Raw genomic sequence first — 15,387 nt, 5'->3', positions numbered from 1 at the left:
ATTTACCTGTGCCCTTGAGAGGCCAGTAGATCTATTGTTCAGAGAGGCATTGTTGGGCCTTCTGGATGATCTAGGAGGCTCCAAGGGAGTGCGAGCCTTCAAAGACATGGCCACAGTAATTGCGAAGTGAAGGTATTCCGTGCAACTGGGCAACCCCAGACTCTCTCAAGGTGATGAAAAAGCGAGCAGGAATGGATTGGCGTTCGAAGCAGAAGGAGTCTATTTATATCGTCAGGGGTTGTCCTCGCAAACACAGTATTATCTGGGGGAATGTGGTGGATTGACAGGCAAATGATGCGCTGTAGATAAGAGATGTTTTTAGGGACATTATAACAGCAATGATGACTGTTGTAATGGATGCACATTGTGTTATCTTGTCAGTTAAATCAATAACGTTGATTTATGAATACAAAAATATATATATCGTTGGGAGATGCAATTTTTTCACTCTCCTTTATTCCCCAATAACCAATATGACCAGCCATCAGCATGCAAAATAGAAAAGATATGCCAAAATAGTGAAAATAATTGCCTTTGTAATTGACATAAAAGAAAAAAAAAGACGTTTTAGACATGTGTTGTGCAAGTAGCTATTTGGATAAACAAGACATTGTTCCATACCATGGCAGACTGCTTTACAACCTATTTTAACCATTCAGTATTTTGTTCTTAGAACAGCGGCGGCTTGATTCTAGAAATGCAATTGTTTGTTCAATATTTTGTGTATATCTATTATACCGATTGTTGAAACAGACTTTCGAATTCTGACATTGCAAGGTGCCCATGGATCAAGCTATAAAGAAGATATTTTTGGTGAAGGCTGTTGGTGATTGAAAAAGGAATGCCACGGAATGCCACGCTAAGACTCAAATTTTTTTTTATTGGTTTAGATCTCTTACGAGATCAACAATTTAAATAAAATACATTGTTCCATCACTTTTTATAAAAACCTTATACAACACATTTATAAAAATCTTTTAAAACATGAATAAAACAGATTTCATGAATGTATACAATTTATAGCAAATAAATTAATTCGGTGTAGATTTTACAAGAGCGATCAAGTCAGTAGGAGAGGAAAAGTTTGATATAATAACAATAGGTTTTATAAAACTGTTTCTAGCCTCTACTACCTCCTTATTCGAACAAAGATATAAAATATGTATTAAATCCTGAATTCCATTATTACATTTGCCACATACACCACTATCTTCATCTAGGTCACTCCATTTTCTTGTTTAGGACTTTAAAGGGAGTATATCTAGTAGGAGCATAATGATACATCTCAGGACACTATGCTCCAGAGTAAATCTCGCATATTGTTGCTGGGTCTTATCTAGAATTGGGGTAAAATGTTTATAATGGCATAACTGAATTGGTGTACAGTGTTGTGGCATAGACACAAGTGTCGTACAGTACAGCGGCATACAGTGGAACAGTGGAGTGGTGTACAGTGTAGGGGCGTACAATGCAGTGTGGTAGAATGGACTGGTATACTTTGGAATAGCTTAGAGTTATGTGGTGTAGAATAGAGTGGCATAGAGTGTAGTGTGGACTGGCGTACAGTGTAGTGAGCTACAATGAAATAGCGTAGAATGCAGTGGCATAGAGTTGAGTGGCATACAGTGGAGTGGCATACAGTGGAGTGGTATAGAGTGAAATAACGTAGCGTTTTCTCTTGGGGGATCGCCATTACCAGTCCTAAGTATTTGAATCGTTCCACCTACATGCAGAAATCCTGGAACACTTCTTCCTAAGTGTATGTATACTTTCGACTTTCTTCTGTATGGCCTGCAGAAACACTTCAAGAACATATGCAGCCTAGAAAATAGCATAGATTGTAGTGTTGTGAAAGGGCATTGCATACAGTGGAGTATCATAGAGTGGAGCTTCGTACAGTGGAATGGCATAGAATGGAGTGTGATAGAATGCAGTGGTGTAGACTGTAATAGTGGACAGTGGCGCGGCGTAGTATTTTGTGGGGTACAGATGATTAGCATGGAGTGACGTAGAGTGGAGTGGTGCAGCTTAGAATCTGTTAGTTGAAACAGACAGCGTGAAATTGTATGTAGATGTAATGTGTCTGGAATAAACATTGTGAGGTGTAAAATATCATTTTTTGTAGTATCTGTGAATAGTGCAAGTAGTGTTAAAGTTATAAGTTTAAAAAAATATGTAGTTACATACATTGCTGCTGTAAGTTTGTGGTATACCATGGTACATGTGGATGAGTAGTCCGTACGTGATTGGCTAATGGCTGTGTTTACCCAAGGTAAAAGATAGGCAAATAGTTTTTAGGCCAGTACGGCTACATTCTGGGTTTCGTTGGGTTCTGGATTACGGTGTTAGATACATATTGATAAGTAGTAGTTTTTATTGTTGTTCACTACCTATTACCACTTTGTTAAATCGGTAATAGGTAGAGAAATGTATTTATAAATTTGTATATATATTTCCCAGCAGTTAAGGAAGACCTGCACACCAAACTTTTAAATAGCGCTGTAATTTCTAGGTATTCCTGCCGTACTTCGTAGACTTTTTCGAGCATATGTAAATATGTTAAAAATATAAAATACACTGTAGTATCCTATATTTGTAAAATAAAGGGTACTACAGTGTATTTTGTACACTTGGGTGAAACTAAAGAAATCTGTACTCCCATGACCTAAATTAATGATCAGTAAATGATAAACCGAAGCCTCTGGTGGTACCGCATCAACTTGACTACGTCAGCTCCTGGTCTTCATTCAGTTTTTGACCTACTGCAGAGCATCAATCTCCTATCAAACCTACATGAATCGCCCTATCATCTATTGAGCTCACCTTACAAACATGGTGCTGTTTAGTACAGAGTGATGTAGGCCACACAAAGTAAACAAAGCACGTGTGTGATCAGGGTGCAACTTAGACATGTACAAATTATCTTTAAAAAACACTTTCCACTGAAATGATAACATACATTTGCCCTACAGCAACTTGTAGGTAATCTTATGTAGTCTTATTTTTGCAAAAGGACGCCTATAATATGTTAAAAAAATTAAGCGTGAAATAAAATGGTTTTATTATATAATCTTGTCTTTGAAAGGTTCAATCACTGTGTGCATTAAATTAATAAGGTCACCGTGTGCATTAAATTAATAATGTACTTTTCTTTTTTGAAAGAAAAGCAAAGCAAGATCCTCAGAGTGCTGTCTATGAGAACTTAATTCCAGTAAGAATCCAATTCAAACTGCTAGGCAAGCAGGTCAGTCCTTTTGGACATGGACTGACGGACCTAGCTAGTCTCCCTCCTTGAGGCGTAGATACCCGTTTCCAGTCTATACGTAAAGTGCCATCTTAACAATTTTATAATCTGAAGGCGACTGTTGACTAAGATCAATTGAGCTGGTAACCGTAATCTGATCTTGCTCTTGTTACTACTGTCGTCGACTTTGATGTATTTCATTAGTTCCCCTTCAAATGTGACTGTAAAACCTATGCGTTTATAGTCTGTACATTTGAAAAGTTGTCTCATTAAATGTATGTTTTGTCTTCAACTGTCCCAAACGTTTCCCAGTAAGTACTCAAGCCCCCCCAATTTCCTCTTGAAAAGCTCAGACTTATTTTCTCTCTCAGTTCAGTGTGAGACTGAGAATAACTATTTTGCCAGTTCTGCTTTTGGTTGCCAGTCTGACCCTGTTAGCCGAAGCCTAGCTTTCTTGCTTGAGTCAAATTTTATTCTTGGGTCATTGCATGTACATGTCCTGTATGTTGTTGGATTGAAGAGAGTTAGAATATGATATGGAGAACATTCTCAAATATAAGAAAAAATAGCCAATTATAAACGAGTAAATTAGCAGTAGGACTTATTTCGCTACAAAAGAAAAAGTGAGTTTTCCTAGCTATAAGGTTTAAGTTGTTTTGGCAGCTGGTCTCTGTTTAATACCTATGCCTAACATATAAAAAGAGTGTTATTTGCATATGATACCCGTGTGTATTTTTTATTAGTGGATTCTTACATTATATTCTGTTATTCCATTAGTTGTTTCTTTGCCTTACTCCCACTTCATTTCAAAATCTCCTTTAAATTGTGTAAGGTGCATAGTGAATAATATGCTGGTTGTAGTTATCATAATTGCCATCATTTTGTGTTCAGCTAGTCAGCAGACTTTAAAAGAATGTTATTATAAACCCAACTTTCACTTACAAAATGTAATCTGAAACATTTCTTCTACATTATTTTCTTATGTTTAGCATGCACTGCGGTTATTGGCATTTGGTCAGATATACAAAGTACTTCAAATGGATCCACTCCCGTCACATAAACCCTTTCACAGATATTCTTGGTCTGGCACAGAGAAAGAAGGTAAGCATAATGTGTTCATTTTACAAGTGAGAGTATGATTGGTTGTAATTTCAGTGTACAGAGAATTCTATTTCTGCAGCATGCAAGCCTGCCAAACTAATAACGTTTTTTACCCTTATAGCCATCTTGGGCACTGGACCATAACCTATTTATGGAAGAGCCAGCCTTCTTTCACTCTTTCATCTGCTACCAAGTTGTTATAGGCTGACTGTAAACTGTTCAAGCAGTTTAAAGAGCATGAATCTGGAAATCAACAGGCTCTGCACATTTCTTTCCTTAGACTCTGTTCGCTTCATTGACCATTGAAATTCTTCATCTTCTGACTGAGATTGATCAGGCAGTTTGAGTTAAGTATGTAGGAATGGTATTGAGTGGTGGATCACTGTATAGGAAACTTGATACTCAGTTTTTAGAATTTGTGGCAAGAAGAAATATGGGTCCGTTAGGCTAGTTAAGCTGGAGGAGATGCTGCGCTTTTGAGTGTCACATCATGCTATAGGCTGATAAGCTTACCCTGCCCTTTGTTCTCTTTTTTACATTAAAAAAAGGTTTCAAAAGATTATCAACTGCAACAAGGACATACGTATATGGAAATATGGGAACGGATACGTTGGTGCTTTCAGTATCATTAATGATCTCCCTTCTGCTCCGCTCAGCTTCCTTAAGTTGTCTTTTTTTTTCTCCAAAAGGATTCGAGCTAGCCTGGCTGATATGGGGTTATCCCCCAAACCCGATCCCAGGATGCTTGTTTACGGTCCAGGGAGGACCCGACTTGGCAGTACGGACAGGACTGTTCCATGAGGAGCCAGGGTCAAGACTGATTTGAATATGGCTGGGTCCAAACTGAGGTGGCGTTGTGAGCAAAAGAACAATGGATTTTACCCAGATCTCTTGACTGGGGTGAATGCTTGATTTAATCAGTATTCCGTCCATTTTTTGCAGCAGTCTATTTCCCCCCAGCATTGGTTCTTGCTTACATTCACATGTTTGAATCATTCCCAGTTATCGATCTAGGAATCCAACAGTAACTTTTAAGAACGCTTACTAAAACACATTTTCAGATTCAAGCTACCTGGAAAGTGTCTTTGGGGGAGGAATTATCTTACTCTCCTCATTCTATGCTTCAAAAATAGCAGGAATAGGTCAAATCTCCATTTGTCCATCAAGCTTCTTTGAGAATGTAGTAGTTTTCAGACTAGAATCCATTTTCTCCAATGACATCTTTTTGAATGGCATAGCCTCTGAAGATGATGTGTAGTTGACGAGGTCCTGTAGATGGTCTCTCATAGGCGCGGCCCTGTAGACTTTCTCTTGTAGATGAGGCCCTGTCAACTGTCAATTTCAATGTTTTTCAATGCTTTTCCCCCACACATTACAAGTACATAGTCTCTCAAAGGGTTCGATGTGGGAGGTATGAATAATGTAGCGTTCTTACGCTACCACCCATGCCACCCATCAATAATCTAAAACAGGGTTTACAACTTTTATAATACTTTCCCAACACAGCTTTTCTTCAGCAGCCAACTTTAGCAGCTGCGCCTCTAAAATAGATACACTGCTAGTGACCTGTTTACTGTAGGCAGCAGATGAAGTGGTTGAAGAGCGGAAAAGTCTCATAAGAGGCACAACAAGGGGATTGGCTAACTCTTGATTGGACAATATTGTCTATTTTTGCAGCGTAATGGAAGGTGGAGTACACTATTTGATTTATTTATGGACATCTAAAATGGTCTCTTTTGTACAATTCTGAAGATCCTCAGTGTCTTGTAAAAGATATTCAGATGTGTTTGAAGAATGTACAAACAGCACAAGTTCCAAGCACCTTATATACCCTAAGCCAAAATGTAACGGTGCAACATCACCCAAAGAAGATGCTGTCAACCTGCTACTGTTTCTCCAGACCTCAAAGCAAAGTTAATTTGTACCCTTAGGAAGAGAAACCTATGGTTGTTTGATAAAGCTGTCCTAGGTCACTATGGCCAACATAGGTGTTATGAGATTATGATTAACTTAAGCAAGCACATGACTGTATAAATGCAAATTGCGAAAAAAACAAAAATCCACTTTCATGGAACTAGGGATAACTCTTGTTAGAATGCCACAATTAACTTTGATAGAATAACTTTAGGAGAAGTGATCCATCTACATTGAATGCACCTTCCCATTTTACAGCGGATGACTTCTGTGTTTATATCAATGTGTCCTACCTTCACATTTAAGATGAATTTGGTTGCGTACATTTTTTAGGATTCTGCATCTTAATAATGAAATTAATGTGATATATCACAAAATACAATTGTAGTGTGATTGAAAATAAAGTAATTCTAAATTCTAGTATTTACTTTTCAGGCAGCACATTTGTGCTTTCCAGTGACATGTTAACTTCTCAACTCCTGTACCCCTGGGGCCCAAAGGCACTCCAGAGGACTCATGCCGCCTAAATATGAGGATGCATAGCCTCATAAATCTTTTCGAGTTAAGTAAGGGTCTCTCGGGGAAACTCTGGGAGACGCAGAGCCAACCCATGGCACAGGCTCCACTGCCTAGCGTGCTGACGTTCTCACGCCAGGTCCAATGACTTGGACTGGCCCGGAGAAGTCGAAGAGCGCTTCAACATCTTACACTTTTTTTATGTGACCTACTGTTCGACTGGGATTGAGATGACGACAGTCGGGAGCTGCCTCAGGACCTTCTCCGTGTCTGGGATTGTGAGCATTGCTGGGTCATCCAACATCAGGCGGCAAAGAGCTTGAGGGGCTGTTTCCTATGTGCTTGAGGGTTCATGGCATGACAATCCTCACAGGTCTTTGATTCATGGTCCCGCTTCAAACACAAGAGGCAAACCAGATGCGGGTCTGTAGCACACACCCGCCTGTGACAGGCACCACATAGTTTTAAGCCTGTGGGCTTCTTGGAAGACATCCCTAGCACACCACGAGAGGAAATAAAAAAATAAAAGGCCTTGACAAGAAGTCGAGGAAAAATGTCAGTCAAAAAAGAAAAGACTGGGGGGTAGCTCTTTCTGCTCTGACTGGCACCGAATGAAAAGAACTGACAGCTTTCTGGGGTGGCACCAGTATAGGCACCTCGCACGTCATATTCTGCATGGACAATGCCGACATGGAACCAAACAATCCCACTTACCTGCGTGCATGGGTACTGCGCTAAAATTTCCAGATCCAGTCTGAAGCCTTGGGCATATTCTAAGGTAAGGAATCTGCAGCTAAATAGAGTTTCTACCAGGTAAGGCATTACCGAAGGTAAGTAACTTGTTCGTTAACATGCTGAAATGGTGTCATTGGACCCATTATTTATGATTTTGACTAAGGCAACAAGCTGAAACGCATTAAATCAGCCTACATAAAGGGACTATTGCTAGAATTTCATTTTGCCTGTGGCATGAAAGCTTTTTACATGGATTTATATGCTTGTAGCATGTGTTGCTGTAGATACACTCCTGCCATCTATTTGTTTTTCTTAAAATAAGAGTCACAAGACATCTTTGGCTTCACCCTTGGTCCACGATGCACCAGTGCACAGTCTCCACCTCAAATTGTTTTCTTCTACCATCAGGTTTAGATGCTTCAAAATGCAGCTCCGGGATTGTTGCGCTCCACTCCGTTTTTTTCTCTGTGCAAGCTACTCTGTTTTCAATCCCCATGACAAGGATATCATCACCAGGCTACTGATAGTTCCTCCCTTACACTTATGGGACATCTGACCTGATGGTCACCAACCGGGCTTTGGAAGCCGTCAAACACTGAGGTTTCTTTTCTGTAATATGGAAAATGCACCTGGGGCAATGGCATTGAGCGTGCATCCTTCCATTTCTGTTCTAGGTATCATGTCAAGTAGCCCTCAAGCGATCAGCACGACATTTGTGTTCTTTTCTTCTTGCCAACTCACAAAGAGACCTCCTGTGATGCCTGTTTTGCATTCTGCTCGGGAAAGTATTACCGGTACCATGCAGAACAGCAGTGGGCTCATCATAAAATGCAACCGCAAACCTCCTCTGAGACAGCAAGCACCTTTGCAGTCAAGACTTGCTTGGTGCTGAGAAGGAAGAAACCGGGCCCTTTGACTTCTTCTCGTAGGCCTCTGACGTGTAAGAGGTGCAAGAACTTGAGGTGAAACAAGAGCCAGCCCAAACCCAAGGACCAAAGACCAGATTGCCCTTTCAGAGCCACAAGGTCAGTTTCACCCCCCCAAAATGTCCTTTGACGGGAGGCAGAGTACCCCTTTGTGGGTGCCTGGCTTTGAGCCACAAAAACTGCATAAACCTTCACATTTGCCTTTTCTGACCCAAATTCATTAGACTGGGTTGACGCCTGTCAAACCCCAACTAAGGGTGCCTGATCAGGCAATTCCTCAATGCCACCTAAATCACGATGCTCCGAAAATGCCCACTTGTGTATTAAATCAATGCCAATTCACACCTGCACTGAAACCAAAGTTGATGTCCCTATCAGTGCGAAGATCGAAAACAACAGTGTCAAGCTCTGAAAAACTGTTTGTGGTCCTTGATGCCAACAGAAAAAAACTGTTTATCCAACCAAACACTTGCAAAGTCTTTGCCAAGACTTCTGCCCCTAGGACTCTTCCGTACCCCAAAGAAATGGAGGCTTGCTTTCAAAGACTAACTAGTCAACAAGCCCTTCACACCAGGTGTCCTGAAAAAGTTTAGGGACTCCGCCACCAGCCTCCCACTTTTTCCACCTTTTCCTGCAACACCACCTCCACCACCTCTTCCTCCACTGTCCCCTCCCCCTGACCCATAGTACTCGTATTTAGACCTTGGGAGTCCTTAACTCCACAGGACCCATATGACAAAGCCCTTTTTGACCCGGGAGGGCAAAGACCCTTTGGAGGATTATATAGTCGACCACCCCCGCCCCTTCAAGAGAATACCGACCCTAAACCCTACCCTGCCAAACCCTCTCCACTCGATGATACCACTACATACCTTGTGATGGTCCAGTGGGCTGCCCAGCACCATTGGGAAAAAAATGCACATTGTGTAGGGTGAGGATGACTTCATGGAGAGCCCTTCCAGGGCAAAGAAGACAGTCCACTAACACCCCATGTTAAAAGGAACGTTCTGGTCCGCTTTGGATAACTTTAATAACCCATAAAGGCCAAACCGGTCACACCCAAGATTGAAAAGAACTGTACACCTGCCCGACCACCCTGTCTATATCTGTGGCCAGCTCATTAGTCATGCACACCTCACTAACTAGCATTGGCATAGCCAATAGGTCTCGCTTTTGGGACCTTATAAGTATCTGGTTATGCAGCACAATATCCTTGGTACAACAACATCAACTGTTGCATGGCTAAAAACTTATAAGGTCCCAAAGGCGAGACCTTTTGGCTATGGCAAGGCTTGTTCATATTTCCTATCTATATTACTCTTCCCCTTTATGGAGGAAAAATACCAAACATGTCAATATTTTGTCTAATTGCCTTTTATTTAACCAACAGCATTACTTTGCAGTCCAAATTTGTGAACACATGTCACAAATCAGGGGTACCTCTCTGGCATAAACACATTTATTGTTATTTCAATTGTCCAGAAGGAAGGGAGAGAAAAAGGAAAGCAGCGGGATGAGAGGAAAAAACCGGTCCAAATGGAGGGGTGTGATGGAGAGGAAGACATATAGGAAGACGCGTTACAAGGGAGAAAGGGGAAGAGAGAACAATGAAATGGAAAGAAAGATGAGGAGAGACAAATGTGTGTTTGGAAGTGAGAAACTGGGCAAAACAAGCAGGGGGAGATGAGAGAAGGGGTACTAGTAAATATGAAGGAGGCAGACAGGTGAGAGGTGAAAAGAAACAGAGGGTAAGACAAGGAGGATGGAAGGGGTGTAAATGGCAGAGGGAAGAGACAAAATGAGATGGCAGACAAGGCAAGGGGGAGGAGAGATGAAAAGAGGGAGATTAGAGGAAGGGAGTGCTACTAGAAGGGAGTGAAGAGAGAAATGATAGAAAATATGAAAGGATAGCCCTTTTAGGGAGAAACGGCCTCGCTCACAGTTATACAGGATGAGTGTCCAAGTGAGGGGTATTTATTTTTTCTGGCTACTTCAGTGCTCAGAAGGATGGAAGTCTGCATTAGTCAGACCTGCCGATCAGAGTAAATATTGGCACAAACATGTAAGTCAACGAGCCACCCTGATCGATTTAAACAGGTTTTGGCGACATTCAGCTCATTCTTACTTTTAGTTCATTCCTACTTTTAGTTCCAGCACCTCACTAAATTACACACAAAGATAAGAACATGAACAATTTGAATTAACCAATAAAGGCCAGTGACTACACGCTTCGTAAGCAGTGAAATGTAACCAATTAGAAATATTTCGAATTTGAAAAGGGGGAAACCGATTTTGCCCAACTTCAAAGCCACAGAGTTCAGCTATAATCCTGATGGGCCATGGCTGGACTGATGGATAAAAGAAACGGTGACGAGCTTTGATAATGCCCCAAATCTTAGTCGGCGAGATAAACAGTCGAGTCCCACATTGTTCATCAGAGTAACAAGGGGCATAAAAGGCAGAGAAGGTTAGGGAGACCTAAAAGTGTGGTACTTGTGGAATATTAGGGCACCAACACTAGATGGTGCCAAATAACAAAGAAAGCCCAGATAGACGCAGTTTCTAGTTAAATGCGGAAACCTGGACTGGATGAACTCCTTCGGCATGGACCTCAGAAAACTTAAGTGCTCTTGACTTCCAAAAGGAAGATGGGCAGATGCCTGTGTTTACCTGGTGCCTAGATCTGTCAGTAACCACCTACGCCATTTGTCTCCATTGAACTAATGAAACTAACACATCTGAGGGTGATTTGCATCAGAGCAACATAGGACGGAAGCACAGCATCCTGACATCATGGGGTGGATGGTAGCCACAGAGGTGAGGGACGTTTGCTGCTTAAGCCGTGAGCCTCCTCTCTCCTCCGTTGTGGTCTCTGATTTCCATTGTATTTTCAACAGTTCACTTAGTTAAATCATTAATAACAAGGCAAATCACATTCATAAACATTTAATATGTAGTTATGCTCAGCCGTTCGCTCCATTTCGATATTTAATAACACCCGTACAACAGAGCAGCTAACATGTATAGTAATGCTCTGCTGAAGCCACAAGTTAAATATGCTCTTTCAGCTTTATCTATGAAACAAGTGTTTTTGGCTGAAGAAAATCCAAAGTTGTGTCTCTACTGCCGCCCAGTAGTTGTATTTGAACCAGAGAAAGACAAGCGGCGCAGCTTTCACGGAACACAAATGTGAATCATGAAAACATGGGCGCACCACGCGCATGGGCCCCAATCACCAAACAACCTACGAGAGTAGTGCACGAGCACTGGACTGTGGCTGGGAATCCCGCGGTTACGACCTGGACGCTGACGTTTCGATCGTGAATATTGTGTACTGAATGGCCTATTGCCCTTTTTGTCACCTCGCTCTCCACTGCCCCCTTTAAAACAAGAATTGGCCGCGCGGCCGTGAAAGTAATCGCGATCAACGGAGGAAAGACAGATGGCGGTACGTGCGCGCACGCTCACGCGCGCGCAAGCTTTAGGCCACCAAAAGCCTGTGGCAGCACTTTGGAAACCCACCTACTAAATGTCTCGCAGAGCAGCGCATGCACTGGATCAGGCAAGACCTAAAAAGGGATTACGAACAAGCAACAGGGGAAGCCCTTCTATCTGATAAGGAGTCCAAGCGAATATCTGCAGCAGGCAAACATGTGTCACTATGAACTGCCACTCACTGGTGCATTGCCAACTGTGTGGGTCTTGTCTGCCGCTACAGTTATCACTTAGGACTTGGGGAAGCTGATCTAGCACCTCCCAAAGGCCAACAGGAATTGGAGACAGGAGCTTGTTGCTGAGGGCAAGATCATCAGCAACGCTAACAATAGATACACCCTTGACACTGCAGATACTGCTGCTATATGTATTAACACCACCATCATCCTCCTCCTCTGCTGACATGCCTGGCTTAGTATTTCAGGGATCCAGCTCTAGGTGCAACCCCCAGGTGGACCAGATCCTCAAAAAACTCAAAAAGACACTGCCAGATCCATGGGTACCCTGCAGTTCTCTAATCCCAGGTCTGCCTTTCGCAGACACCAAACCAGGGGTGGTGCTAGAACTTCAGTCTCAGGCCAGAGTCTACCCTACCAACAACATCCCTTTCAAGATCCCTTCAATATAAAACTTTTAAGCTGGGAGGCCTACAGGTGTAATGGCCATGTAGAGATGGCTCTGAATAGGCTCCTCAGCTGAAAAACAGTGACTGCCCATCTGCCTCAACCCATTGAGGGAAGACTGAGATAATTATTTCCTCAGTGGGAAGCCATCACCATTGGTCTATGCTCTCTAGTGTGCAAGAAAGTTACTATCTGAAATTCTACACCATGCCACCCATCATCCCGCCCCACCACAACATTCTCAGCTCAGACTACCTCCAGCTCCTACAGGATGAAGTTCAAGCTCTCCTTGCAAAGGGTGCCATTGAGTCGATGCCTGCATACCGACGGTGGATTGGGGGGGTAGTACCTCTACTTCCTCATTTCCAAAGAGGACTGCTTCCTCCTGTCGATCCTATACCTGCAGCCATTGAGCAGGTTCATGCTCTAAAAACATTTTGACATTACGTCTTCCTTCTGATCTGCCAAAGCAATTTCTTTTTTTTTTTTTTGTGTGTGTCCTCATACTCCATTAGATGTACCCAGAGTCGTCTTTGTTTGCTCTGCGGCCCCCATTCGATTGATTGGCACCCGCAGCAGGGAAACTCTGATCTGAATGGATGCACTTAACACAAGCCTCTCGTGTACGGTCTGTTCAGTTCTTCTAACTGGATGACCCCTGAAACTGACCGAGTGGTAAGTAAGTCAGTGCAAAGGCATAATCATTGGACAGATAGCACTCTAGTATCACAACTTATCAAGCCAACCAATGCATGGTAACCAAAAATCTTTTTTCCTCTTCCAAGTGGCCCTATCCAATTTTATTGTATACTTAATCGAGTTTACCCAATCTAGAAAAGTTGGGGGGTACTCTTGATCCAACATTTACAAATTTCTCTACGGGCAAGTAAGATTAAATATAGAGACAACTTACTTATATCTCGGGATAACAGCTCGTAATTCGAAAAGATACCAAAAAATGCCAGGGTTATGCTCACCTGTATATCAAGACCAAACATGGCTTTCATACCTTCAATAACCGAACCCCAGAACAAATGTAACATTGGACATCTTAAAACATGTGGATATCATCAGCTTTTTCCTGCAGACACTTCGGACAGCGGGGTATGGATCCTCTCTCAAATTTAGAGGGCTTGAGAGGGGACCAGTATACTCTGTGAAGAGAAAAGAGATGATTTCCCTTTAAATTGGCAGCTGATACTGTGGAGTGTAGTAAAGCAAAATATACTTGCCAAATTTCTTTTGCGCTGGAGTCCGGCAAGCATTCTCCTCACAGAAAAGATGGTAAGGTAAAATCACCGTCAGCCAAGTCAATCATCATCCAGTATGTTAGCTGTCTCTTTCTTAATCCACATTCTCATATTTAGGTCCTTCTCCAGTTTGTTTGAGCCACCCACCATTGTACCAATTGCCTGGGTCCAGCTTCTTATTTGTAAATATTTGAATTTTGATAATTTACTGCCTGTAATGCTTCTTAGTTCTTACCATGGTAACAGGGAGCCCTCCGGCATGAGTTGGGCTCAACGTTCAATTCCAGCCGATTTCAACGGAGTTGCCAGTACGTCTTTAGTCCATTCCAGTGATCCTGGGGACTCCCATATAGGTGCCATAGCACTACAGTAGCTGATTTTTAAAAGCTTTCTAACTTTAAACCAGGTAGTCGCTATATCTCTTAGCGACTTCAGACGTACCTTCTTGAAAAAACGTGGGTCTTCAAATTTATATGTGAAGGCTTGGTCTCCTCCTTTTATATCCCATAACATCACTGTTCGAGGCATATGAGCTGCAGATTACACACTTTTGCATAGATCGCCATCTGGTGTTGGGCCCGGATGTTTGCAGTCTGTTTTTCCTCTTGGAAAGTCTTTGGAAGTCACGAGGTCGGTGACTCCTCCCTTGGTTCGTATTGCGCATGGGCTTCGGCTCCATCCTCAGATTGTTTTTTTCCGCCATCGGGCTCGGATCTAATACTTCGCGCTCCGGTTCCGAACATTTCCAGTTCGACGATCGAAGCGGAATCCTCGCTCATCGCGGTATTGTTCAGATCCAGATCTCCTCAATCACCTTCTCTTCAACACATCTTCGATTCCAGTCGTCGACGGCGGCCTTCGGGCCTATCCAAGCTCCGGTCCCGGCTGATGGAAAGAACTCCATTCAAGAAGTGCCCTCGATGTGGGTCCAAATTCCCCCACACCGATCTTCATGAGGTGTGCAATCTCTGCCTCTCCCCTGAACACGAGGCTCAAGACTGTCCCGCCTGCAAGTCTTTCAGATCTAAAAAGACTATTCGAGATCGAAGGGCCAGACAAAACATGGCGCACTCCTCGACCTCCGTTCCAGTCGACCTCTTCGGGGACGACGTTGAAGCTCCGGGACAGCAGCACACCGAAGAGGACCTCGTCAGTGCTTCCGAAGCCGACGACTCGGATGTGGAAGACATCACTCCGGCGCAGAGGGTCGTGAGTACTATACCCCCTCCCACACCCGCGCCGACACCCAAAAAGGCTTCGGTCACGCCTTCGCCTCCGGGCCTAGGCAAGACCAAAGACACTGCTTCAAACACCCCACCTTCGGGCCCGGTGAAGAAGCCTAATGAGCCTTCCGGCGGCTCGGGCTCGAGCCAGCCTGCCAGCGGTGCCGATAAACACACTTCGGCACCGAAAAAGAGACCGGCCTCTACCTCGACACCGAGCTCCGCACCAAAGTCCTCGGTGTCGAAACCCAGCCTTTCGGTACCGACCAAACACCATAAGGCCCTCGGCACCGACACTCCCGCGCCGAAGCCTACCTCGGCGCCAACCAAGAAATCGGAGGTTCCAAAAAAGCACGGCAC

At 43.1% G+C, this 15,387-nt stretch overlaps 1 protein-coding gene across 7 annotated transcripts in view; it reads left to right on the top strand.

The window, feature by feature from the left end:
• The window catches only part of STRBP (spermatid perinuclear RNA binding protein), a 605,440-nt gene that overhangs the window by 298,860 nt on the left and 291,193 nt on the right, over positions 1 to 15,387 (top strand). For all 7 annotated transcript variants that reach the window (XM_085612449.1, XM_085612470.1, XM_085612476.1 and 4 more), the window contains one exon: positions 4,234 to 4,345. In XM_085612449.1, coding sequence (XP_085468575.1) covers positions 4,234 to 4,345 — 112 coding nt within the window. The remainder of the gene's footprint in view (positions 1 to 4,233; positions 4,346 to 15,387) is intronic.

Source organism: Triturus cristatus, chromosome 1_2 (genome assembly GCF_964204655.1).
Source record: "Triturus cristatus chromosome 1_2, aTriCri1.1, whole genome shotgun sequence".
Classification (NCBI taxonomy): Eukaryota; Metazoa; Chordata; class Amphibia; order Caudata; family Salamandridae; genus Triturus; species Triturus cristatus.
This window is presented reverse-complemented; position numbering and strand designations above follow the sequence as displayed.